Here is a 26,998-nt window from a genome sequence, read left to right as displayed (position 1 = left end):
ATTGACTTGGCTTGTCAGAAAGTTGCAAAAGATTATCACATGACCCCAGTGCCTTGCAACCGTCAAAAATATGAACCAGCTGTCAAGCATTTGAATATAAATCATGGGACCATGGGGGATGCTACAATATTCATAAACATGAAAAATGGTCGTAAGTCGATATTTTCAGTGCTGTTGTAACTTCATATAATTTACTAAACAACTGTTGTAGGTTGAAGACTACCTGTATATCTTGCTTCCCTGCCTTTCTGCAAGATAGGGGGCGTTTGCCCAGGTTCGCCTGGTTCACCAGTTGCGGCCCTACCTGGATCGGGAGTCACTGCTCACAGTCACTCATGCCCTCATCACCTCGAGGTTCGACTACTGTAATGCTATCTACATGGGGCTACCTTTGAAGAGTGTTCGGAAACTTCAGATCGTGCAGAATGCAGCTGCGAGAACAATCATGGGCTTTCCCAGATATGCCCATGTCACACCAACACTCTGCAGTCTGCATTGGTTGCCAATCAGTTTCCGGTCACAATTCAAAGGGTTGGTTATGACTTATAAAGCCCTTCATGCATCGGACCAGAATATCTCCAGGACCACCTTCTGCCGCACGAATCCCAGCAACCAGTTAGGTCCCACAGAGTTGGCCTTCTCTGGGTCCCATCGATGAAACAATGTCATCTGGCCGGATCCAGGGGAAGAGCCTTCTCTGTGGCGGCCCCGACCCTCTGGAATCAACCGCCCCCCGGAGATGCCTCCACCCTCCTTGCCTTTCGCAAACTCCTTCAAACCTGCCTGTGCCATCAGGCATGGGGAAATTGATTCCCCCGGACCGTTTCCATTTTACGCAAGGTTTGTCTGAGATGTATGATTGTTTTTATATTAAGGGTTTTAAATTGTTTTTATCGTTAGATTTTTACCGTGTTTTGTGTTGTGAGCCGCTCCGAGTCTCTGGAGGGGGGGGGCATACAAATCTAATAAATAAATGAATGAATGAACGAACGAACAAACAAACAAACAAACAAACAAACAAACAAACAAACAAACAGAGGTGGGCTGCTAAGATGGAATGCTGTCGTGCACAGCCTTTGCTTCCGCGCACGGAAGCAAAAAAAATGCACCAAAACACGGGCGCACCTGCGTCTCCATGCGTGATTTTGCTATCTGCACAGGTGCAGTAGCAGAATTGCACTGGACTCCACTAACACTCAGAGCCACGGAGGCTAGCACACATCAGCGTTCCATCTTAGCAGCCCACCTCTGGTAATAAAACATGGAACCATTGAAAGATAATTCATAGGGCAAAATAGCCCCCAACAACCTGGTGTTCTTCCTTAACATGTGTCCTCCATCCTTTTATCAGTTTGTACCTCAGCTTCTAATTTTGAAAAACATGCAAGTTCACTTACTAGCTCAGAATATTTTAGATGGTCCTCAAAGGACACTTTCTTTCCCACCAGGCAAATAGCTACATCTAAATGTTATTTTAGTATATGTGTCCCATTTTGCTCTTTGTCTATTCTCTTCAGACGGATTATCGCAGGGCCGGGCTCCGCTGGCCCCTCCTTATGCTGTGGTTCTGATCTCCTGTTCAGGCTTGCTGGCCTTTATTTTCCTCCTCCTCACCTGTCTGTGCTGCAAGAGGGGCGATGTTGGTTTCAAGGTGAGTCACATAGTGGGGATGGCAGTGGGCACGATGAGTTTTTGAAAACAAAGATCTTTTTTTTTAAAAAAAAAGTCTTTGTCTACCTGACAGGAATTTGAGAACCCTGATGGAGAAGAATATTCTGGAGAGTATACACCACCGGCAGAGGAGACATCTTCCTCCCAATCCATCCCAGATGTCTACATTCTACCTCTTTCTGAGGTTTCACTCCCATCTTCCAATCAACCGATGCCCAAAACAGGTATATGAGGACCCAGATTGTTGGGGGCACAATGTAAACTGCTTAGAGAGGGGCTGTATACAGAGGGAATTTATATAAGGTGTTCTAGCGGTGGCACTTCGCCCAAGCAAGACTAGCAAAAATTTGCCCAAATCTGAAAAGTGAATGTTGGAAATGTAAATCAACACGTGGCACATACTATCATATATGGTGGACGTGACCAGAAACAAAAAAGTTTTGGATTAAGACTCAAATTTGGTTAAAAGAGATTTTAGAGTATGAATTAGAATTAAAACCTGGGACTTATCTTTTAGGAATAATCAGAGGACAACATTAGAAGGCCAACTATTATTTAATAATACATATATTAACTGCGGCTCGACTGTACCATCTGATAATATAGCAATTAGGAAAATACTAGAATGTGCAAAATGGAGTAAACTTACACTAGAGTTACAGAGCAAACAGGAAAAATAATACTATACTGTGTGGGGTAAATTCTATAACTGGATTGATGGAAATAAGGGACCAGGATAATTGTAAATTTATAAAATGGAGAAACAGAAGAAACAGAAATGTAACCGTAAATATGTCTTTAATTTTGAAAAAAAGAAGAAGAGAGGGTTGTATAAGCACTGTGAAGCCCGTATATAAGTCTAAGTGCTATTGCTATTGTTATATTTCCTGCGGGAACAGGGTCATGTTATTGTCTTCTTCGTTTGTGATATATTTCATATTGCCCTTGTTGTTTAGAGCGGTGTTTCCCAACCTTTTTTGAGCCGCGGCACATTATTCATATTTTCAAAATCCTGGGGAACATTGAAGGGGGGGGAGGGCGGCTAAAGAAAAGTTTGGACAAAAAAAAAATCTCTCTTCCTTTCGCTCTATTTCTCCCTCTTTCTCTCTCTTCCTTCCTTCCCTTCCTTCTCTCTCTCCATCCCTCTTTCTTTCTTTCTCTCTTTTTTGCTCTCTTTCTCTCTCCCTCCTTCCCTTCCTCTATGTCTTTCTCTCTCCCTTGCTCTCTCTCTCTGTCTCTCTTTTTTCTCCTTCTTTCTCTCTCTGTCTCTTTCTCTCTCTGTCTCTTTCTCTCTCTCTCTGTCTCTCTTGCTATGTCTCTCTTTCTTTCTCTCTCTCTCTCTCTGCCTCTCTTGCTATGTCTCTCTTTCTGTCTCTCTTTCTCTGCCTCTCTTGCTATGTCTCTCTTTCTTTCTCTCTCTCTTTCTGTCTCTCTTTCTCTCTGTCTCTCTTGCTATGTCTCTCTCTTTCTCTCTCTCTTTCTCTGTCTCTCTTGCTATGTCTCTCTTTCTCTCTCTCTGCCTCTCTTGCTATGTCTCTCTTTCTTTCTTTCTTTCTCTCTCTCTCTGCCTCTCTTGCTATGTCTCTTTCTCTCTCTCTTTCTGTCTCTCTTGCTATGTCTCTCTTTCTCTTTCTCTCTTTCTGTCTCTCTTTCTCTCTCTGTCTCTCTTGCTATGTCTCTTTCTTTCTCTCTCTCTGTGCCTCTCTTGCTATGTCTCTCTTTCTCTCTCTCTTTCTCTGTCTCTCTTTCTCTGCCTCTCTTGCTATGTCTCTCTTTCTTTCTCTCTCTCTCTCTCTCGGCTGACTGCGAGCGGGAGCCCTGATGGAGGCAGCTGGATGTGCCGCTGGACGCCGTATATGCCAGCCCCGCAGCGCCAGCATGTACGGCGTCCACCAGCACGTCCAACCGCCACCGTTGGTGCCTCCACCCTGGAGCTCCCTCTCGCCGCCGCCATCTCCTTGCGACTGCCTGGGGCCGCTGCAGCCGGCACCCTCCCGCTCCCATCGCCAGTGCCCTCCCGCCGGGCCCCAAAGGACACTTGCTGCCGACGCCAGGGAAGCTCCAGCTGGGCGGGGCGCTGCCGATGCCTCCGACCTGGAGCTCCCACTCGCAGCTGTCCCCTGGCTCCTGCCCAATGCCGCGGTTTCTGGCGCTCTCCTGCTGGGCCCCAAAGAAGGAAAGCGGGAAAAAGGAGGCGCAAAGAATGAAGCTCTCCTTTTTCCTGCCTTCCTTCTTTGGGGCCCAGCAGGAGAGCGCCGGAAACAGCGGCATCGGGCAGGAGCCAGGAGACAGCTGCGAGTGGGAGCTCCAGGTCGGAGGCACCGGCACCGGCAGCACCCCGCCCAGCTGGAGCTTCCCTAGGAGCTTCGCGGCACACCTGACCATGTCTTGCGGCACACTAGTGTGCCGCGGCACACCAGTTGGGAAACGCTGGTTTAGAGAACACAAAAAGTTAGAGTATTGGCAGCACTTGCTACAGTTCCTTGGGAAAATATACTAGTGCAGTTCTATGCCAGCCACCTCTGACCTGATGTCCATCAGATGTGTTTCCACTATCTGAAACGTGAAATGTTGGGAGCACTAAGTTGGGTAAAGAAGCTGCTATAGACCTTGGCACCTTCATAATGAAAATTATATGAACTTTGCATAACAGTAGCAGAACAGTAGAAATCTAAGGTTTATTTTTCAATAGAATGGGAATATCTCAAGTGATTTATCAGTTGAGCATTTATGATGTCCTAATTTAGGATTGTAGTTGGCTAGATTTTACCCTGGCTTTCTATTTTGGGCATTCCCTATTACTTTTGCATTTTCTTCCCTTTGTGGCAACTGATATTTCTTCTATGTAAGCTCCCTTGTGTTGTCTGTCATCTTTCTCCCCTGTCTTTCTGATCTCATCTACATGTACATTGTTGACATTCATGACCCACTGCCTCATGCAGTGATCCATCCTGATCTCTAGATCTCCCTCAACTTCAACTCACTTTCATTTTTGGAAGTGGAATTCTGTCGCCAATTTACTTTTCCTTTAATTGAGACCATCTTATCCTTTTTCATGAACACTTTCCCACGACCATTTCCACATACAGGTAGTCCTCAACTTACAACCACAATTGAGTTCAACATTGAGTTTTGCTCCGAATCCTCGGAGAGGGGCGGCATACAAATCTAATAAATAATAATAATAATAATAATAATAATAATAATAATAATAATAACAACAACAACAACAACAACAACTTTTCATGCTACAGATATTAACTGAATGGCTGCAGTTGTTAAGTTCATAACATGGTTATTACAGTATTTTTCGGAGTATAAGATGCATCTTAGGTTTTTTTGGGGGAAATAGGGAAACAAATCTGCTTACTAGGTATTAATCTGGCTAGCATCCTTAGTCTGGTTAGTTTCAGCACATTATTTTATCCCAAGGCTTTAAAAAAACCTTATTTGGAGAGAGAAACAATGAAAGAGCTTGCAAGCCAATATGAGCTGGGAACATTGTTAGAACCTGGTTAGGGCTGTAAAGAAATATTTGGAACAAATAGAACAATAAAAAAACATACAAAGACAGGGTTTGGAAAACATTATTCACAGAGAGTAACAGTGAAAGAGCTTGCAAGCAGGTAAGAGCTGGGAACATTGTTAGAACCTGGTTAGGGTTTTCAAGAAACATTTGGAACAAGTAGAACAATTTAAAAAATTTGCAAAGACAGGACTTGGCAAACATTCTGAGCAGAGAGTAACAATGAGAGCTTGCCAGCCAATAAAAGCTGGGAACATCATTAGCACCTGGTTAGGGCTAGAAAGAAACTTACTTGGAACAAGTTAGAGCAATGAAAAAAGCTCTGCAAAGACTTAGAGCTTGAAAAATATTCTTTGCAGACCGTAACAATGAAAGAACCTGCAAGATAAGAGCTTGTTGGCACCTACTTAGGGCTGGGGGAGAAAAAGCTTTGAAAAAAGCTGCATTCAGAGTATAAGATGCACCTGAATTTTTAGCCTCTTTTAGGGAGGAAAGGGGTGTGTCTTATGCTCCCAAAAATACGGTAAGTAGATCTGGCTTTCCTATTGGATTTGCTTTTTAGAAGTTTGCAAAAAGATGATCACATGGCCCAGAGACACTGCAACGATCATAAACATGAGCTAATTGCCAAGCATCAAAATTTTGATTCCATGTATCATAGGGATGCTGCAATGGTAGTTTAAGTATGAAGAAGCAACTTTAGCTCTGTTGTAACTTCAAACAGTCACTAAAGAAATGGTTGCATGTCAAGGACTATCTGTAGCCTGTCTGGAATGGCTTCTCATAGACACACTGTCAGAAGGACATCATAGTATGGAAGACTGTTCTAGCTTATCTCACAACACCATTTTTTTTTTTTGTCTAATAGCGTTGTGGCATGGGGAGAGTCAAAACGGAGCTAATTCTTAGCCTGCATCTTCTATGCCAGTGTTTCCCAACCTTGGCAACTTGAAGATATCTGGACTTCAACTCCAAGAATTCCCCAGCCAGCATTCGCTGGCTGGGGAATTCTGGGAGTTGAAGTCCAAATATCTTCAAGTTGCCAAGGTTGGGAAACACTGCTCTATGCAGCATCCTTGACTCCCATTATTTTGAACACCATATTCCTCTTTCATATTTAGTGAAACACTTGGGTCTCAGTAGACAACACCTCAGTTATCTGCAGGAGATTGGAAATGGCTGGTTTGGAAAAGTAAGTAAGAAAAAAAAATATTTTGTGTGTGTGTGGATATGATTTAAGAAAGAAATTCAGGCAACTGCTTTCATGCTTTCCAGCAAGAGTTGAGTTAAATCTTATAAATGGAATAGCAATGGGAAAATCATTGACTATATGATGCAAATCATTCACTTATTATGATTACTTCTAAATTGTTAAATAAATCCTTTATAAAAGGATAAAAAAGCTATAGTTTGCAACAAAAGAACAAGATGCAAGGGCCTTTTGCACATTTACAGAGTAACATTCTAACAATGTTAAAAACTAGTGGCCAGATAAGTAAGTCAACAAAAAAAAGGCATTAATTGCGAATTGCAAAATTTAATGCACAAAGTAATAGCCTACAGCAAGCAAGAATTTATTTTCTTGTTGGTGAATGTACTAAGCAAATTTTCTTTTTTGATAAAGAAAGAACCATAATTTCAAAGACTATGTGCCCAACCTTTATTTGACAAGGCTTCTTCTAGTACGCCCAGTGACATATTTGGGAATATAAATGAAAATTTTGGGATGGAAGATGGACCTTCCAATGTTGGTCACACAGTTTTTGCCAGATTTGAACAGTCAATGGAAAAGAGAAGGGAAATAAAAATTTACAGTTCCCACTTTATTAAAGCTATCATCCATTAATCTAGAGCAGTGTTTCCTAACCTTGGCAACTTGAAGATATCTGGACTTCAACTCCCAGAATTCCTCAGCCAGAATTCGCTGGCTGAGGAATTCTGGGAGTTGAAGTCCAAATATCTTCAAGTGGCCAAAGTTGGGAAACACTGATCTAGAGCCATTAGAACTAGAAAAAGCCTACTTTTCCAAATTTTTATTTTATTTATTTCTATAGCCACCCATCTCAATTGATGACACTGAAGAGGTTACAGTTCCAAAAGCATAAAAACAATCCAACAAGATTTTAAAAAAACAACAACAGTGAAAACATTCATATTGTTCAGGAAAAAAAAATACCTATCCAAAAGCCTGCTCAACCTGAATACCTTCAGGCACTCTTAAGCTATTTCTCCTTTGCCTTCTTGTGTCTTCCTTTATTGCATCCCTTGTGATAAAAGTAATTTTTTAGCTGCCCAGGAGCCAAGCTGTTTAGGGTCGTATAGATAATTAAATTGTAGCTGGAAATCAATTGGCCATCAGTGAGTTCATTAAGGACTTTAATGACTAATGAGATATGATCTACATAGCCAGTTCAAATTATTAAGCAGGTGCCAGTATTTCATGGCGATTTCTTTCTTTCTTTCTTTCTTTCTTTCTTTCTTCCTTCCTTCCTTCCTTCCTTCCTTCCTTCCTTCCTTCTTCCTTCCTCCCTCCCTCCCTCTTCCTTCCTTCCTTCCTTCCTTCCTTCCTTCTTCCTTCCTTCCTTCCTCACTCCTTCTTCCTTCCTTCCTTCCTTCCTTCCTTCCTCTTCCTTCCTTCCTTCCTTCCTTCTTTCTTTCTTTCTTTCTTTTCTGTCTCACAGGTTATTCTGGGTGAAATATTCTCAGATTTCACCCCTGCACAGGTGGTGGTGAAAGAGCTGCGTGTAAATGCTGGGCCACTGGAGCAAAGGAAGTTCTTGTCAGAGGCCCAGCCTTACCGGTAAGAATCAAAAGAAACTGACATGAGGGTTAAAATGGGGTAAGGAATCTTCATACGAAATACAGACATTCCTCAACTTATAACCACAACTGAGCCCTAAGTTTCTGTTGTCACTTAGCGAGACATTGGTTATGTGAGATTTTTTTTCTCTCCATTTTACAATGGAGTGAGTCACTGCTGTTAAGTCAGTATAAGTTGATAAGTGAATCTGACTTCCCTATTGACCTGGTCAGAAGGCCATTAAAGATGACTCAGGGATGTTGCAACTGACATAAATATGAGTCATTTGCCAAGCATTTTAATTTTGATCACATGACCATGGAATGCTACGATGGTTGTAAGCAGTGAAGGGCTGCAAAAAAAGTTTACTACCACACGGTGGGCGTGGCTTATTTTGTGGGTGTGGCTTTTCAGCCATATGACCAGGTGGGAGTGGCTTGATAATCATGTGACCGGGAGGTGGCTTAAAGCTCATGTGACTGGTTTAAAGATGGCCAATTTGATGTCACTCACGTCAAGGGTAGGGGTTAGGGTGCTTGGCGTCTCCTCACCTCAAAGATATACAATTTTCCTATCTATTTACTATTACTGAACATTCAAAATATACTATTTAATTCTATGTACATATGTCATATGTGTGTGTACATATTACACACAGGCACACAAAAATATACATTATCTGCTATATAAACTATGTGTATGTACACACACACACACACGCACGCACAGCTCTTCTAACATAATACAAATTCAACCTCATTTACTGTGATAGGAAAAAAAGAAGGGAAAAAGATAAAACAATTCAAAATTTTGCTACTGGTTCTGCATACCTGACTGTACCTGTAGGAGCCCATTACTGGTTGTAAGTGTGAAAAGCAGCTGCAAGTCCCTTTTTTCCCAATACCATTGGAACTTCCAGTAGTCATTAAATAAACTGTTATAAGTCAAGGACTACCTATACCAAGGACATAAATATATTAAAGGGTTAAATAAGGTCCAGGAGGGAAGTGTTTTTAAAAGGAAAGTGAACACAAGAACAAGGGGACACAATCTGAAGTTAGTTGGGGGAAAGATCAAAAGCAACGTGAGAAAATATTATTTTACTGAAAGAGTAGTAGATCCTTGGAACAAACTTCCAGCAGACGTGGTAGATAAATCCACAGTAACTGAATTTAAACATGCCTGGGATAAACATATATCCATCCTAAGATAAAATACAGAAAATAGTATAAGGGCAGACTAGATGGACCAGGAGGTCTTTTTCTGCCGTCAGACTTCTATGTTTCTATGTTTCTATGTTTCTATATTTGTCTTTATGTAAATGGTGCTGTAACTGTGCCAACGGTAGGCCCCTAATGATAAATGATCTTTTAAAAAATCCCTACTGCATTTTTCTCAATGATCATTCTTTTTATTGTAACATTAGGGAGATTGAGCACTGTCATGCTGCTGGGCAAGATATTTCATCATACCCATTTTTATACAGGATAATAATAGCAAGAGTTTCATATGCACAAAAGGCTTACAAATACCTATAATGGAATAATGGAGGGTGAAATTGGTGGAATTGGCAGCGGTGGTAAAGTTGGCAGCCTTGATGAAAGAAAAGACCTTAACACATATTGTTTCTACTTACTTGTAAACCATTCTGGAGCTTTTTGCAAGAAACTGAAAGAAATGAAAGGTTGACTTGGGGCTTTGATTATTAGAATTATACGAGATTATGGAAATAATGTAAACTAATATTTAGCAAGGGTAAGCACAGTTGGCTCTTCTATGACATGTGGACTTCAACTCCCAGAATTCCTGAGCTAGCATGATTGGCTCAGGAATTCTGGGAGTTCAAGTCCACAAGTCATAGAAGAGCCAACTTTGCCTACCCCTGTCATAGAATAACAATCTATCTGGTAAATTAAGCCAAGGATTCACTAATGAAGTACTGTAGTTTGCAATTCCCAATTTGTAAATCAGATGGGGCCGAGGAAAACCAAGGGAATAGACCCATAAATGTTCCAGTGGTGAAATCCAATTGGTTTTACTACCGGTTCTGTGGGCGTGGCTTGGTGGGTGTGGTGCGGCTTGGTGGGTGTGGCTTGGTGGGCGTGGCAGGGGAAGGATACTGCAAAATCCTCATTCCACCCCACTCTGGGGCCAGCCAGAGATGGCATTTGCCTGTTCTCCGAACTACTCACAATTTCTGCTACCAAATCTCTGAACTACTCAAAATTTCCACCTCTGGTTCTCCAGAACCTGTCAGAATCTGCTGGATTTCACCCTGAAATGTTCCTACTTCTCTAATCAGAGCTCTGGTCACGGCTCAGAAATCTCCTTTCTTGCTCTTACAGAGGTGTTGGAGTTTGGGGATGCTCCAATGAACTGCTACCTAATTGTAGGTTATCACAGAGAACAAGGAGGAACTGTCCAAAAATAGAAGCAGGGATTTCCTTATATATGTTATGACTCATTGAGATTCTTGTCTGGTCATCTGGAAATACTTTTTCCCCCCTCTCCTCCTTTTTCTGTGTCCCTTCCTGTGTCTCTACCTTGCCTTCAAGAAGGCTCCAGCACCCAAACATACTACAGTGCCTCGGCTTATGCACAGAAACTATACCCTTCCTCCTGATCATGGAATTCTGCCAACTGGTAAGTCAACTGAAACACCAAAGAAGTACTAAGTCCAAATCCTATTGTCATGAAACTGGAACGCCCAGGGCACCAACGCTCTGAATCTGGAGTAACAACAACATCGGTAGTCACTCTAGAACCGTGATGGGGAACCTATGACATTTAAATATGTCAAAGGGTTAAATAAGGTCCAGGAGGGAAGTGTTTTTAATAGGAAAGCGAACACAAGAACAAGGGGACACAATCTGAAGTTAGTTGGGGGAAAGATCAAAAGCAACGTGAGAAAATATTATTTTACTGAAAGAGTAGGAGATGCTTGGAACAAACTTCCAGCAGACGTGGTTGGTAAATCCACAGTAACTGAATTTAAACATGCCTGGGATAAACATAGATCCATCCTAAGATAAAATACAAAAAATAGTATAAGGGCAGACTAGATGGAGCATGAGGTCTTTTTCTGCCGTCAGTCTTCTATGTTTCTATGTTTCTATGACATGCATGGCAGAGATGTGGCATGCAGACCCAGGGGAAGAGCCTTCTCTGTGGCGGCTCCGACCCTCTGGAATCAACTCCCCCCAGAGATTAGGACTGCCCCCACCCTCCTTGCCTTTTGTAAACTCCTTAAAACCCACCTGTGTCGACAGGTTTGGAGGAACTGAGACATCCCCCCCTTGCCTATGTAACTTTGTGCATGATATGACTGTGTGTATGTATTTTATCTACTGGGTTGTGGGGGGTTTTTTTAGACTTTGTAATGTAAAACTGTTATTTTAGATTTTAATTATTAGATTTGTTACCATGTATTGTTTTTATCACTGTTGTGAGCCGCCCCGAGTCTACGGAGAAGGGCGGCATACAAATCTAATAAATAATAATAATGCGCACCGTCGCCCCAGGTCAGATCTCCATGGTGTTGCTTTCGTGAGCTTCTGTTTCCCTGCAAACGACGAAACAGGAGATCACAAAAGAAGAAGATCTCACCTCTTGCCGGGCTGTTGGGATCCCCCACCTCCCACTGGCCAGCTTGACTTTGGGTCTCTGCTGTGAAGTTGTGCAGGTCCGTGCATGTTCACATTTGCACATGTCCATGCATGCACGCATTTGCACACACACCTTTCAGTTTGAGCATGCGTGCACATCAAGGGTGGGTTTATTTTATCTCACTGGTGGTCTGCTTCCTCCCATGCCATGGTTGCACTACATGGTGGTGTGCTTGTTTGTTTGTTTGTTTGTTTATTTATTTATTTACTTATTTACATATTTATTTATTAGATTTGTATGCTGCCCCTCTCCGCAGACTCGGGGCGGCTAACAACAATAGTGAAACAACATATAACAAATCTAATATTTACAATAATTTTAAAAACCCTAATTTTTTTAAAAAAAACCAAACATACACACAAACATACCATGCATAAATTGTATAGGCCTAGGGGGAAGGGCATATCTCAGTTCCCCCATGCCTGACGACAGAGTTGGGTTTTTAGGAGCTTGCGAAAGGCAAGGAGGGTGGGGGCAATTCTGATCTCTGGGGGGAGTTGGTTTCAGAGGGTCGGGGCCGCCACAGAGAAGGCTCTTCCCCTGGGTCCCACCAAATGACATTGTTTAATCGACGGGACCCGGAGAAGGCCAACTCTGTGGGACCTAACTGGTCGCTGGGATTCGTGCGGCAGAAGGCGGTCCCGGAGATATTCTGGTCCGATGCCATGAAAGGCTTTATAGCTCATAACCAACACTTTGAATTGTGACCGGAAACTGATCGGCAACCAATGCAGACTACGGAGTATTGGTGTAACATGGGCATATTTAGGGAAGCCCATGATTGCTCTCGCAGCTGCATTCTGCACGATCTGAAGTTTCCGAACACTTTTCAGAGGTAGCCCCATGTGGTTTAGAATGAGGGCGCGATATATAATCTGGCTAATGTGAACTATGAATGAGAATAAGCATATCTTGTATTCCAAAATGTCTGGATGATTTTCCTGGATCACAGACAAAATTACTAAATTTGCAAACTTGTCCACTCACTTTTTTCTTCTCTCTTGGTGTGTCCTCCAAACCCTCAGGGAGATTTGAAACGTTACTTGCGAGCTCAACGCAAAGCGGATGGAATGACTCCCGATTTACTGACACGCGACCTCAGCACATTGCAGCGCATGGCGTACGAAATCACGCTGGGAGTGCTACACTTGCATAAAAACAATTACATTCACAGGTAGGGATGACGGCTGGATTTCTGAATTTCGCAGCTTTGGGAAAGAGAGGGTGAACCAGGATGCGAAAAAAAGGTGAGGAGAGTGTGAGATTTAGAATCGCAGGTCTTAATTTCCCCTAATGGAAATTACTGTGATGGGTTAAAATGAAGGTTCTACCAATAGGTAGAAACCTGCTGGGATATGATCATGTTCTGCCATTATGGCTCTGTCTAAAAAAAAATAATAACAGAAAAAGGATGGGTTGGGGGTTAGCATAATTAAAGCATTAATAGATTTTTTTTAAAAAAAATATCATAAATCAGGAACAAAAAATAAACGGCCAAATGTTATAGCAAAAATCTTTTGTAGTTTAAATATATTATTTGTTTGCCTATGTATGGCCACTGCCCCTAAAGATTAAGAATATAGTGAGGTTCCTACCTAGGGATGGGAAGAGGAAAAAGGGACCTCCTTGTGATGATGATGATGATGATGATGATGATGATGATGATGATAATAGCAGCAGCAGCAGCAGCAGCAGCAACAACAATAATAATAATAAAAACATTTGTTTATAGTGCCTTTTTAACAAAGGGCATAACAGCATGTTAGCAATATCACTTTTTAACAGAGCCAACATATTGACAATCAGGGCCCTCATTTTATCCACCTCAGAAGGATAGAAGGTTGAGTCAATCTTGAGCCGGTGGGGAGATTTGAACCACTGACCTGAAGATCTACAGTCAGCTTCAGTGGCCTGCAGTACAGCACTCTACCTGTTGCACCACCCCAGGTCCTGACCCCAAAGATTAAAGAATATGTATAGTAAGGGTCCTACCTGTGGGTGGGAAGAGGAAAAAGGGACCTTCTTGTGATGTAAGATGTATCACAAATATCTTTTAAAAATAACAAAGAATTTCCCGTACAGCATTTCAGCTAGGAAAAGGGTGACATTCAAATCTTAATAATAATAATAATAATAATAATAATAATAATAATAATAATAATAATAATAATAAAAAATCAAGTGTAGTCAGTGAGTATCCATCATTAAGCAAAAAGCTTGCTTGAATAGTCACTAACTGCTAAACAGGATTCTGAGTAAATAGCTTGCTTTGCTATTGCACCCCTCCTCCTCCTCCTATTCCTGTATTTCTATACCTTGGCAACTCTAAAATACGTGGGCTTCAACTCCCCAAATTCCCCGCTCACCTCATAGTTAAAGTGCATAGTTCTTAGAGTTGCCAAGATTGAAAACGTTATTCTAGTGTATGATAAGCTTTACAACTCAGACTATTATTGTTATTGTTATTGTTATTGTTGTTATTGTTATTGTTATTGTTGTTATTGTTATTGTTATTGTTATTGTTATTGTTATTGTTATTGTTATTGTTATTGTTATTGTTATTGTTATTGTTATTGTTATTGTTATTGTTAATAATAATAATAATAATAATAATAATAATAATAATATTTGTATGCCGCACCTCTCCGAAGACTCGAATATATTACTTGAATCCAGTATTCTGCCTTGCTCATTTTTCAAGCCAGAATTTGTATACCAGGAACAGATTTTCATTTCCAAATCTTGACTTATCAAGCACAGAAGTGGGGTTTTGGTGACCCCTTAAATAAAAGACCCCTGCTTTATTTAATCCAAGGGCTTGGGAATCTGAATCCTTACGGTATTATTGAAAATAATATCTCCCAACATCCATTACCCCATGATGGATGAGTTAACTGGGACCTCTATTTTAACAATATAAAGAGGGCCAAGGTACTGATTAGAGAATCAGTTTGGTGTAGTGGCTAAAACATCAGGCTAGGAATAAGAGGAATGTGAGTTGTAGTTCTGCTTTGGACCTAAGGCTAGTTGGGTGACATTGGGCCTGTCAGCATTGAAGGGCCACCAAACATTTACTACCACACTGTGGGCGCGGCTTATGCAGGACGCCCTGCATTTTGTTTCAACATCAGTGCAAATTGGGTGCTGTGGGGTGGAGCTCCATTTTTGCTATTCCACTGCGTCCTCTCCCCCCCCCCCCACATCTGGGCAATAGCCCACCCCTGCCTGTCAGTCTCTCTCAGCTCTAGAAAAAAGGAAACGGCAAACCACTATTGCAATTTTGCCAAGAAATCTAGAGCGACTAATCCAAGAGTCAGTAAAGTCACTAAAATAAATAAAAATATTCTGGTCAATCAGTCAAAGTTCTGGAAAGAGCTAAGAAAATAAACAGGTCACTCAGCAAGATTTTAGGCAATCCCAAACTTTTTAACCCTTTTAAGTTATTGTGAGGATAAAAATAAGCTATCTGAATTTTTGAAGGCAATGTGGGTTACCCTTATCCCCACCCCCTAAAAAAACCCAAGAAGAATCAGAATTTTATGACATTTGGCAGAAGGTATATATTTGGTGGGAAACAAAGAAAAAGAAATAAATGGGATGTTGTATTACTTTGAATGTTTGAATTTAGTAGTTAAATCGCATTAGTTGGTGATTATCTATAATATAAATGTAACTTCTTCTTTCTTCTCTTAAATTTTTTAATATAGATTCTTATAAACTTTTATATACGTTGATTTTTACTATTTTAAAATTGATAATTTTACCTATTCTATAGATGTTAAATAACAAAAATACTTCTTTTTTTTCTCTTTTTTAATTATAACGATGACTTCCAATTTGAGTGGAGCGACGGTAGCTCCACTAAATGTTGTATGTTATGTTTGTCGTGTTTGTTTTTGAAAATTAATAAAATATACATATATATTTTTAAAAAAACCTCTCCTGTAACAACAAAAAAATATTATCCTCTCTGTGTATATTGGGAAAGCTTAATGTTAAGAAAAGGTGAAAAACGAGAGTTTCCCTTCTCACCTGACTCAAAATCCTCTTGTCCTCCACAGTGACCTGGCACTTCGGAACTGCTTGCTGACTTCAGATCTCACAGTGAGGGTTGGGGATTATGGTCTGTCACACAACAACTACAAGGTATGAGGTGAAAGTATCTCAAAAAGTCTAAGATGGGTCTCAAGGAAGTCTTAGACCAGTGATGGCGAACCTTTTTTCCCATGGGTGCTGAAAGTGCGTGTGCGCAGTCTATTGCTCATGCGCGAGTGCCCACACCCATAATACAATGCCTGGGGAGAGTGAAAATGGCCTCCCCTCCTCCTGGAGGGCCTTTGGAGGCCCAAAATGGTCTGTTTCCCAACTTCTAATGGGCCTGGTAGGCCATTTTTCACCTTCCCCAGCTCTAGAGGCTTCCCTGGAATCTGGAGAGGTCAAAAATACCTTCTTCCATTCTCCTAGAGGTCCTCTGTAAGCTGAAAATGCCCTCCCATTGTGTGAGCTGAAAATCAACTGGCTGGCACACACATGCACATTGGAGCTGCGCTGGGGCAATGGCTTGTGTGCCAGCAGATATGGCTCCGCATGCCACCTGTGGTACCCATGCCATAGGTTCACCATCACTGTCTTAGACAATGAGTAGGTCTGGCCATTATTATTTGCTGAACATGTCCAATGTTCTTTCATAAAGGGAATTATTATGAGCAGTTTAATTTAGAGCAAACTACTACATCATATTACATGGGCCTTGAGAGGGAACATTATAATTGGTGTTAGTTGAGAAGCAAAGTACCCAGGACTCATGAGTTATTGGGATGTTGAGATGTCTATAACTCAGTTTCTATTCTATACCATTTCTCATTCCTATTTTATAGGAAGATTATTACATCACTCCAGACCGGCTCTGGATCCCTTTGCGTTGGGTTGCCCCAGAATTGCTGGATGAAATGCATGGAAACCTCATTGTTGTGGATCAGACCAAGGAGAGCAATGTTTGGTGAGTCCTAAGATTGTAGTTTGGACTGAGGAAATTTAATTTGTATTCTTAAGCAAGGATATGCAATCCATTTGGGGGTAAAGCTGAAACAAACATTTCCAAGTCCACAAGGAAATGCTCCCCAGTGTTTGCAAACATTCATCCAGTTCCGGATTAATTAATTAATAAATCCTCAGTAAAACACAATGATACTACAATGTTAACACTTGGTGCATAGATATCAACTTGGAATCCTTGGTATATTCACTAGCATAAAAATAGAATAAATAGATGAACGAATAATGCAAATGTTGAACAGGCAAACCTTGACTTACAACCATTCATTTAGCACTGATTCAAAGTTGCAACGACACTGAAAAAAGTGACTTACAACCAATCCTCACACTTACGACCGTTGCAGAAACTCCACAGTTAAATAATCAAAGTTTGGGTGTTTGGCAAATGGCATATACTTACGATGTGTCCCTGGATCATGTGATCTCTATTTGTGACCTTCTGAGGGCCTTCCAACAAACGAAGTCAGTGGGAGAAGCTTGGGGAGCCCATGAAAAGCACTAAGAGTTGTTAATCTAATCTTACATAGCTTCTTCTCTGGCAATATTATACTGCTAACCAAAGCTTACAAAACATTTATTAGACCAATTCTGGAATACAGCTCTCCTGTCTGGAAGCCGCATATTTATTTATTTATTTATTTATTTATTTATTTCTTACTTACTTACTTACTTACTTACTTACTTACTTACTTACTTACTTACTTACTTACTTACTTACTTACTCAATTTTTATGCCGCCCTTATCCTTAGACTCAGGGCGGCTTACAACATGTTAGCAACAGTACTTTTTTAACAGAGCTAGGCTATTGCCCCCACAATCCGGGTCCTCATTTTACCCACCTCAGAAGGATGGAAGGCTGAGTCAACCTTGAGCCAGTGATGAGATTTGAACCGCTGACCTGCAGATCTATAGTCAGCTTCAGTGGCCTGCAGTACAGCACTCTACCTGCTGCGCCACCCCGGCTCCATAAATACATTAATACAATTGAGTGAGTCCAGAAATATTTCAAAAGAAGAGTCCTTCACTCCTCCGCTCAGAACACAACAGAATAGCTTATTCCACCATACTGCAATTAGACAATTTACAAATACGTCACTTCTGGTCTGATCTAAATGTAATTTATAAAATCATATACCAAAATGTCCTTCCTGTTAATGACTACTTCACCTTCCACCACAACAATACATGAGCATGTAATAGATTCAAACTCATTGTAAACCGCTCCAAACTTGATTGCAGAAAATACGACTTCAGTAACAGAGTGATCAATGCCTGGAATGCACTGCCTGACTCTGTGGTTTCTTCCTCCAAATCCCAAAAACTTTAACCTTAGACAGTCTACAGGCGACCTGTCCCTGTTTCTAAGAGGTCTGTAAGGGGTGTGCATAAGCGCATCACTGTGCCTGCCGTCCCTGTCCTATTGTCCTCTTTTATCGTTACTTTATTTTACTTATGTTATGTTTATACAAACTACTATTATCCTATACATGTTTGAAAAACAAACAAACAAATAAATGATGTATTGAACAGAGTCTGCTTCTCCAAATCCCGTCAACTAGGCAATGTCACTTGGTGAGGCTTAGGAGAAGAGCCTTCTCTGTGGGGGGCCCGGGCCTCTGGAATCAACTCCCCCCAGAGATTCATGTTGCCCCCACCCTCCTCGGCTTCCCTAAGAGTCTAAAGACTCATCTATGCCACCAAACCCAGGGTCATTAGATTCCACTCTCTGGCCAATGAATGTATAGTAGGTTTGCTTGAATGAGTATGTGAGCATGTTAATAGGCCTTTTAGCTTCTTTTTAAATGTAATTCTTAATTTTAACCTAATTATTACATCTCAATATATATTGCTTTTATATAATAATAATAATAATAATAACAACAATAATAATAATAATAATAATAATAATAATAATAAATAATAATTTATTAGATTTATATGCTGCCCCTCTCCGAAGACTCGTTGTAAGCCACAGGGGCGGCATATAAATTTAATAAATAATAATAACAATAACAACAACAACAACAACAACAACAATAATAACTGCAGTGATTTGCTTAATAGTTGTGGCAAAAAAAGATTGTCAAATGAACATGACTCAGTTAGCAATGGAAATTCTGAAAGTCCCGATGATGCTCGTAAGTCAAGACCTATCCATATACTAATGCAAATATGTAAATGATAGCATTTGCATCATCATACAGTTTTTATCATTCATCATTTGTCTCTGCAGAAATCCATGCACTGAACAAGTTATTTTGAGCCACTCATCACAAATCCTCTTAATGGCGAATGTTCTTTTATTTAAGCAAATTTCTTTTCTTGGTCGTTCATGAACAAAAACAAAACAGAGTTTAGCAAAGACAACCTTGTTAGCGGTTTGACTTCCGTGTTCCTTGACTCTGAAGAAGCCCGCTCTCATGTTTCTGAGCAAATGGACATGTTTGAAATTATTTTACGGCTGATCCCCAGAAATGGCTGGGGGTGTGCCGTTGTCTCTTTACCAGATGGCTGACTTGCCTGCCAATCTTCTCTGTGTCAACCCCCCAATTTCTGGACTGTCCATAATCACAACGCTCCCTTTTCTGATGGCATTTGTCCAAAACAAAGGACTGTGTAGCGTTGCTAATCAAGATTATGGGGCCCTGTGGGAGTCCAAAGAGAGTCCTGGAAATGAAGACGATGTTGGGGGCTGGCGCTTTGCTTTGCAGCATGCCAATTTTCTATTTTTTAATTAAAACCGCTACTTTAATGTAACCACCCGGGAGAGAAACCTTGCCAAAAGAGGTGTGTGTGTAGACATACTGATGCCCTCAGGTACCAGCCGTTCCAAGGCCTGGTGCTTATGAGATTTATTTTAGGGTTCTTTCTCATTACACATTCCTGCTGTCCTTTACCAGACACCAGAAAAATATGTTGTTGTCAGTTATGCTACTCCCACAGCTTAAATGTGCCTCAGCAAGTAGGCTAGAGAGTAATGCTGTTCTTATAAATATAGAGGAGAAGAGTTTCAAGGCAGTGATGGGTAGATTTCCCTCCCTCCTCACCGGGCAGTGCAAAAATCAGCCACCAACTGAGTTCATAATATATGGCTGGAAGAAGGTGCGACTCTGGAAATGTCTGTTAATGGTGGCTTAGCTTGGTTCGTTTTCTACAAGGGTGTTAGATATTCCTAATATATACAAAAACACATACTGCAGACTGACATTTACATCTTGTATTCGTAGTCCTTGACTTACAACCGATCATTCTAAGTTTCAACAGCATTGAAAAAAGTGAATTCCGACCAATATTTATGACCATGGTCACATAATGGACCCTCTGGAACCAGCTCCCCCCAGAGATTAGGATTGCCCCCCCTCTCCTTGACTTTTGCAAACTTAAAACCCACCTCTGCCATCAGGCATGGGGGAATTGAGACATCTCCCCCAGGCTTATATAGTGTTATGTGTGGTTTGCTTGTGTTGTATGTTTTTTTTAAAATAATGGGGTTTTAGATATTTTTTAAATATTAGATTTGTTTATTGTATACTGTTTTATTGTTCTTGTGAGCCGCCCCGAGTCTACGGAGAGGGGCGGCATACAAATCTAAATAATAATAATAATAATAATAATAATAATAATAATAATAATAATAATAATAATAAACAGGCACTTAGCAATAGCATTTAGTATTTAGACTTATATACCGCTTCATAGTGCTTTACAGCCCTCTCTAAGTGGTTTACAGAGAATAAGCATATTGCCCCCAACAATGTAGGTCCTCATTTTACTGACCTTGGAAGGATGGAATGATGAATCAACCTTGAGCCTACTGAGATTCAATCCGCCAAACTGCTGGCAACCAGTGGTCAGCAGACGTAGCTTGCAGTACCGCACTCTAACCACTGGGCCATCCAGGCTCATGCCAACCAGCATGTATTTACAAGGATTGCTGTGTCCCAAAGGCATCGGTTCACCATTAGTGACCTTTCCAGAAGGCTTCAACAAGCCAAGTCAAATGAGGCGAACTGGCTTTGTTTAATGACCATGTGATTCATTTAATAATTGAGATGATTCAAAGAAGGTAATCACATTGGGTTTGACAACCGCCATGCTTAACAATGGAAAGTCTGGTTCCAATGGTGGCCATAATTTGAGGACTACTTGAAAATACTGCACGATCCATACAGTGCTGGGAACAGCTGCCATGACCCAAGGCACCCAGAAATTGTCTACATACTGTTCTGTCTGGGTTCCCCCAGACCTCAACACCAACTGGAAAAAACAGCCAGACACTCTGGTAAAAGCCAAAAGTATTTTATAACTGGAAAAAATAAGCACAGAGGAAAACCTGTTCTTCCCAACAGACAGGATATAATACGGTACAGCAGGGTCCTGATGTCCAGACAATACAGCAAGCTTCTTGCTGGCACCCCCCCCCCAAGGTTTCAATAGTCAAAGGCACAAACCAGGATTCCAAGACGCCAAAGTTCACAGTCAGGTCCCACGACTCTCAAAGATAAAACTCCACAAGCCAGGAAGGGTGGGTCTGCCTTTTAGCCTTTCCCAAGAGCACCACACCCAAACCCAGCTGTTGCCACTTTAATGCTGAAAGTATTTAGCCAATTGATTCCGTCTCTGAGTAGCTCTTCGTTGTTGCAGATCAATTATGGCTTGTGCACTTTCCTCTAAGGAATCCAGGCTGCTTGCTGGGGAGAGCTCCCCCTGGTGGGACTCTGGCTGTCCTCCCTCTTCTTCAGCCTGGGATTCCTCCTCCTCGTCTGTCTGCACCTCCTGTTCCTCAGCCTCTCCCTCTGAGCTGGAAACCGACAGAAGGTCAGCCGTTCCCGGAGGGGCCTCAGACGGAACCACAACACATAGTGCACAAAATAGCCACCCCTTTCAAAGTAATCAAAGCAGAGAAAAGTGTGGCCACAAAAAAATACCTGCCTGCCAAATAAACCAAAGATCTATCTTGCTCTCCTTTCAAACCTAAACTACTGGCAGGATTTGATTCTTTTCCCCCCCAGATTAAATTGATTGGATTGTTCCTGTACTTTTAAAAAGAGAGATCTGCAGCTTTTCCGTCCCGAGACTATTAAATACAAGTTTGAAAAAGAATTGTACTGTTCTTCCCGAAGATTTGTAATCCATGGAAATAAAGAGTCTCAGCATTTCCCAAACTACACTGCTCAAAAAAATAAAGGGAACACTTAAACAACACAATATAACTCCAAGTAAATCAAACTTCTGTGAAATCAAACTGTCTACTTAGGAAGCAACACTGATTGACAATCTTTTTCATTTTGTTGTCAGCACATTCAACTTTGTACAGAACCAAGTATTCAATGAGACTATTTCATTCATTCAGATCTAGGATGTGTTATTTGAGTGTTTCCTTTATTTATTTTTTGAGCAGTGTATATTTCAGGCATTTGAGAGACTTGTTTTTTGTTTGTTTGTTTGTTTGTTTGTTTGTTTGTTTGTTTGTTTGTTTGTTTGTTTGTTTATTTGTTTATTTGTTTATTTGTTTATTTGTTTATTTTTGTTTATTTGTTTATTTGTTTATTTGTTTATTTGTTTATTTGTTTATTTGTTTATTTGTTTATTTGTTTATTTGTTTATTTGTTTATTTGTTTATTTGTTTATTTGTTTATTTGTTTATTTGTTTATTTGTTTATTTGTTTATTTGTTTATTTGTTTATTTGTTTATTTGTTTATTTGTTTATTTGTTTATTTGTTTATTTGTTTATTTGTTTATTTGTTTATTTGTTTATTTGTTTATTTGTTTATTTGTTTATTTGTTTATTTGTTTATTTGTTTATTTGTTTATTTGTTTATTTGTTTATTTGTTTTCTATAACTGCCCATCTCAGTCAATGACTCTGGGTGACTTACAATTCAAAAAAACGTGCATCCCAATTAGAACATGCCCACAACAGGTTCCAACAGCCGATAGAAGCTGGGGAGTAATCCCAGCTCTTGACTCATTATTGCTAGCATTAGTAATCGAGGCATTATAATTTATTCACATAGCAAAGAGGATTTCCATTTTGATCTCCCTGTGTTCTTCGCAGGTCAATGGGAGTGACCATCTGGGAACTGTTTGAATTCGGCTCCCAGCCTTACCGGCATCTTTCCGACGAGGAGGTGTTGACTTTTGTCATCAAGGAACAGCAGATGAAACTGGCCAAACCTCGCCTTAAGCTTCCTTACTCAGACTATTGGTGAGTTCTTCCTCCTTGGGCCAGGCCCCTTCCAGAGACATCCAGTAGAAGCCACACGTTCTGTTCCCCAAACACGACAAAACCTCTATATTTAAAAATCAATTATTCCTTTATTAGGAGCGCCAGCAGCCCCGGCAAAAAGTTCCTCTTTCACTGCAGGCTCACAGGTCTGTCTAGCAGGGGGATTAATATTTGTCTGCCATGTCTGTTCATCTCCGGTCCCTACCTTTTATCCCCACAGCTAGGGTGGGGCTTCGCTAGCAGCCGTGGCTCTTCCGGCCCCTGTATTTTCACTCTTCCCCTCTGCCTTCTGCGCATCCGGCATCAGGCACTGGACCCAGCTGTTCCTCCTCTTCCTCGTCAGACGCCACCAGACTTGGGGGCTGTTGACTCTCCATCTGAAAGTTGACGGATGACCCAGGCTCCGTCTCTCTCTCTGACAGCTCCATTCCCTTCCCTCCCTTATTTATTTATTCATTCATTTATTCATTTGATTTTTATGCCGCTCTTCTCCATAGACTCAGGGCGGCTTACAACATGTTATCAATAGCACTTTTTTAACAGAGCTAGGCTATTGCCCCCACAATCCGGGTCCTCATTTTACCCACCTCGGAAGGATGGAAGGCTGAGTCAACCTTGAGCCGGTGATGAGATTTGAACCGCTGACCTACAGATCTACAGTCAGCTTCAGTGGCCTGCAGTACTGCACTCTACCTGCTGCGCCACCCTGGTTCAACCCTTGGAGCTCTCAGGTTGCCTTGATGATGACCCAGACTCCCATGCGTCCACCTTGGTAGCAGATTCCTACCAGAACGAATAAGGACACCGCACTGGTAGTACAACTGGAGTTGTGCGCACCGCTTTGGGTCTCTGGCACGGATATGCTGTATATCCCAGCAGGATTCCACATGCGCAGGAAGTAAAATCTCACAGGGGAACATGGCCGCACCTGAGAGATTTTGGTGATTTTCTTTTTGCTTCGGTGAATGCACGGAAGCAAAAGAATCACCCAAATCTTGTGCTTGTGTGCATCCCCTTGTAAGATTTCTCTTCCTGCGCATGCGCAGAAGCAAAACCTCGCTAGGACGCATGCACACATGACCCGAAGCTGTGTGCGCAGTGCACCGGTATCAGAGGCAGCAGCAAACCCCGCCTGCTCCTCCTCATTTAATTTGGCTGCTGGAGAGGCCAGCAGTTGGCAAGCCACAACACCACAATGACATCACAAGAGCTGTACAGGTAGTTCTTGAATTGCTACTGTTCATTTATGTGAATATTTGAAGTTATGATGGACCTCATCTAGTGATGGGCTCCTACAGTAACGGTCAGGAACACAACTTCCGGTAGCAAAATTTGGAGCTCCACCCCAGAACACCCAATTTACACTGAAAGATGTTGAAACAAAATACATAAGCCACGCTCATGGTGTGGTAGTAAAAATTTTGGTAGGTCATCACTGACCTCATCAAAAGGTGCTTTGTACCTAGTTCCAAAGTTCTAGCAGCCAGGGCTCTCCCCAGGGTCATGTGACCATATTTTGGGCACTTAGCAACTGTCCATATTTACGGCTGTTTGTAGTATCCCTTGGTGAAATGGCAACGATTTGCGGTGTTTTTTGCCAAAAAATTGTGGGGGGGTTTCCAGTTTCCAGCAAAAAAAAAAAAGCCCCATGGAGATCAATAGGTTTAGTTCATGATCACAGCACTTGCTCAACAACTGCAGATTCACTTAATGACTGCCTGGAGAAAAGGTCATAAAAATGGGCTAGTCACATGGTTGGTGGCAACCCGTTTTATGACTGTTGTAACTTATGACTGTAACAGGCAGGATTCATTATACAGTAGTACCTCTACTTACGAACTTAATTCATTCCGTGTCCAGGTTCTTAAGTAGAAAAGTTTGTAAGAAGAAGCAATTTTTCTCATAGGAATCAATGTAAAAGCAAATAATGTGTGTGTTTGGGGAAACCACAGGGAGGGTGGAGGCCCTGTTTCCTCCCAGGAGATTCCTAGAGAGGCCACGCAGAGGCTTCTCCCCACCTTTTCCAGGCCTGTTTCCTCCTAGGAGATTCCTAGAGAGGCCCCACACAGGCTTCTCCCTGCCTTTTCTGGCCCTATTTCCTCTCAGGAGATTCCTAGAGAGGCCCCACGGAGGCTTCTCCCTGCCTTTTCCGGGCCTGTTTCCTCCTAGGAGATTCCTAGAGAGGCCCCACACAGGCTTCTCCCTGCCTTTTCCGGTTACAGTTTCGGAGGCTCAGGTTTGTAAGTGGAAAATGGTTCTTGAGAAGAGGCAAAAAAATCTTGAGCACTCGCTTCTTATCTAGAAAAGTTCGTAAGCAGAGGCGTTCTTAGGTAGAGGTACCACTGTAATTGTAACTCAGGCATCACATGTCCCCCAAAGGGGCTTTTTCCTTGAAGGACATTTCACTTCCCATTCAAGAACTGAGAACTGAAAAGCTTCTTGGATGAGAAGCAAAATGTATTCCAGGAAAGACAGTTGCCTTTTTAAAAAGCCCCTTTGGGAAAACCATGACCTGGATAACTTCGAAGACATCAAAGCCTATCCGTATACACAATTTGCATCATTCGTATTCTGTTGCCCCTCCGCCCTCGCCCCATATTCCCCCCTTGCAGATGTCCCCATCCCCTTCATCCTTGACAGACATCTATTGAGGTTTCATGGAGAGTTTGTGATCTGGGATGTTATCCTTAAACTTTATGATGCTTGCCTTGGCATTCTTATTTCTCCTAATGTTCTTCCATTCTCCCCTCCCTGTATTCCTCTGTCTCTTCCTCTTCCACCCATTTCTCTCTCTGCACTCTCAGTCTGGCCAGGCTTTCTTGAGCTACGACCTCTCTTTCCATTCCCCCCCCCCTTTTCCTCATTTTCCTGCTCGTGTTCACTAATTCGGGGGTCCCCAAACCCAAGTCTGTGGACTGGCACCAGGCTATGGCCTCCCATGCAAACTGGGACACGCAAACAAGCAAAGCACCATCCACGGCATATAGGCAGTACACAAAACTGTGCCCACTCCTCCTGTCCGTGGAAAAAAAACTTTCTCTGTGGGATCAATCCCAGGTGCCCAGAAGGTTTGGAGGCCTCTGAACTAACTGATTGTCTGCAGCTTTCTATTTCTGTCAGTAATTGTCTACGATGCTTTCCAGTTTAACAATTTTATTATAAAATATTGTAAAATAGAAAAGTAAATAGAAAAGCAGTGGGGAGGAAAAAGGGAGAAGAGAGGCGAGGAAGGATAAGAAAAGAAAAGGAACGAAAAAGAAGCATTGACTTCCAACTCTCTCTGTTGCAGTAAAGTAAGGCGTTAACATCAAATCACTACTTTCTGCTTTTTCAGAATAATATGAACAAACCATTTCTGTAAAGATCTAACAATCTACTCGTTAAAACCTAAAATCAAAGTTTCATAATTTTCCACTTCAAGTTCAGGAGCAGACTGCAAATGGAAACAAAAGTACTTACTGTATTTTTCGGAGTATAAGACGCACCGGAATATAAAATGTACCTTAATTTTGGGGGAGGAAAATAGGGTCTGCTTACCAGGTATTCATCTGGCTAGCGTCCTTAGTCTGGTCAGCTTCAGCACATTATTTTATCCCTTGGTTAAGGGCTTCAAAAAAGTTTTATTCTGAGAGAGTAACAATGAAAGAGCTTACAAGCCAGCAAGAGCTGGGAACGTCATTAGCACTCGGAAAGGAACAGTTTGAGCAAGTAGAGCAATGGAAAAAACCCTACAAAGACCTAGGGCTTGGAAAACATTCTTCTTTGCAGAGATTAACAATGAAAGAGCTTGCAAGCAGGTAAGAGCTGGGAACATCGTTAGCATCTGGTCAGGGCGGGAAAGAAACTTACTCAGAGCAAGTTAGAGTAATGAAAAAACCCTGCAAAGACTTAGGGCTTGGAAAACATTCTTCTTTGCAGAGATTAACAATGAAAGAGCTTGCAAGCAGGTAAGAGCTGGGAACATCGTTAGCATCTAGTTAGGGCGGGAAAGAAACTTACTCAGAGCAAGTTAGAGTAATGAAAAAACCCTGCAAAGACCTAGGGCTTGGA

General features: G+C 41.5%; 1 protein-coding gene across 1 annotated transcript in view; it reads left to right on the top strand.

Moving 5' to 3' along the window:
* Window positions 1–26,998, top strand: part of LMTK3 (lemur tyrosine kinase 3) — a 55,622-nt gene that overhangs the window by 5,424 nt on the left and 23,200 nt on the right. The window contains exons 2-10 of the mRNA XM_070728556.1: window positions 1,518–1,651; window positions 1,745–1,895; window positions 6,313–6,389; window positions 7,879–7,997; window positions 10,553–10,640; window positions 12,689–12,837; window positions 15,725–15,809; window positions 16,541–16,662; window positions 22,778–22,927. Coding sequence (XP_070584657.1) covers window positions 1,518–1,651; window positions 1,745–1,895; window positions 6,313–6,389; window positions 7,879–7,997; window positions 10,553–10,640; window positions 12,689–12,837; window positions 15,725–15,809; window positions 16,541–16,662; window positions 22,778–22,927 — 1,075 coding nt within the window. The remainder of the gene's footprint in view (window positions 1–1,517; window positions 1,652–1,744; window positions 1,896–6,312; window positions 6,390–7,878; window positions 7,998–10,552; window positions 10,641–12,688; window positions 12,838–15,724; window positions 15,810–16,540; window positions 16,663–22,777; window positions 22,928–26,998) is intronic.

Source organism: Erythrolamprus reginae, chromosome Z (genome assembly GCF_031021105.1).
Source record: "Erythrolamprus reginae isolate rEryReg1 chromosome Z, rEryReg1.hap1, whole genome shotgun sequence".
Classification (NCBI taxonomy): Eukaryota; Metazoa; Chordata; class Lepidosauria; order Squamata; family Dipsadidae; genus Erythrolamprus; species Erythrolamprus reginae.
The sequence above is the reverse complement of the archived record's forward strand: the minus strand, read 5'-3'. Positions and strand labels throughout refer to the sequence as shown.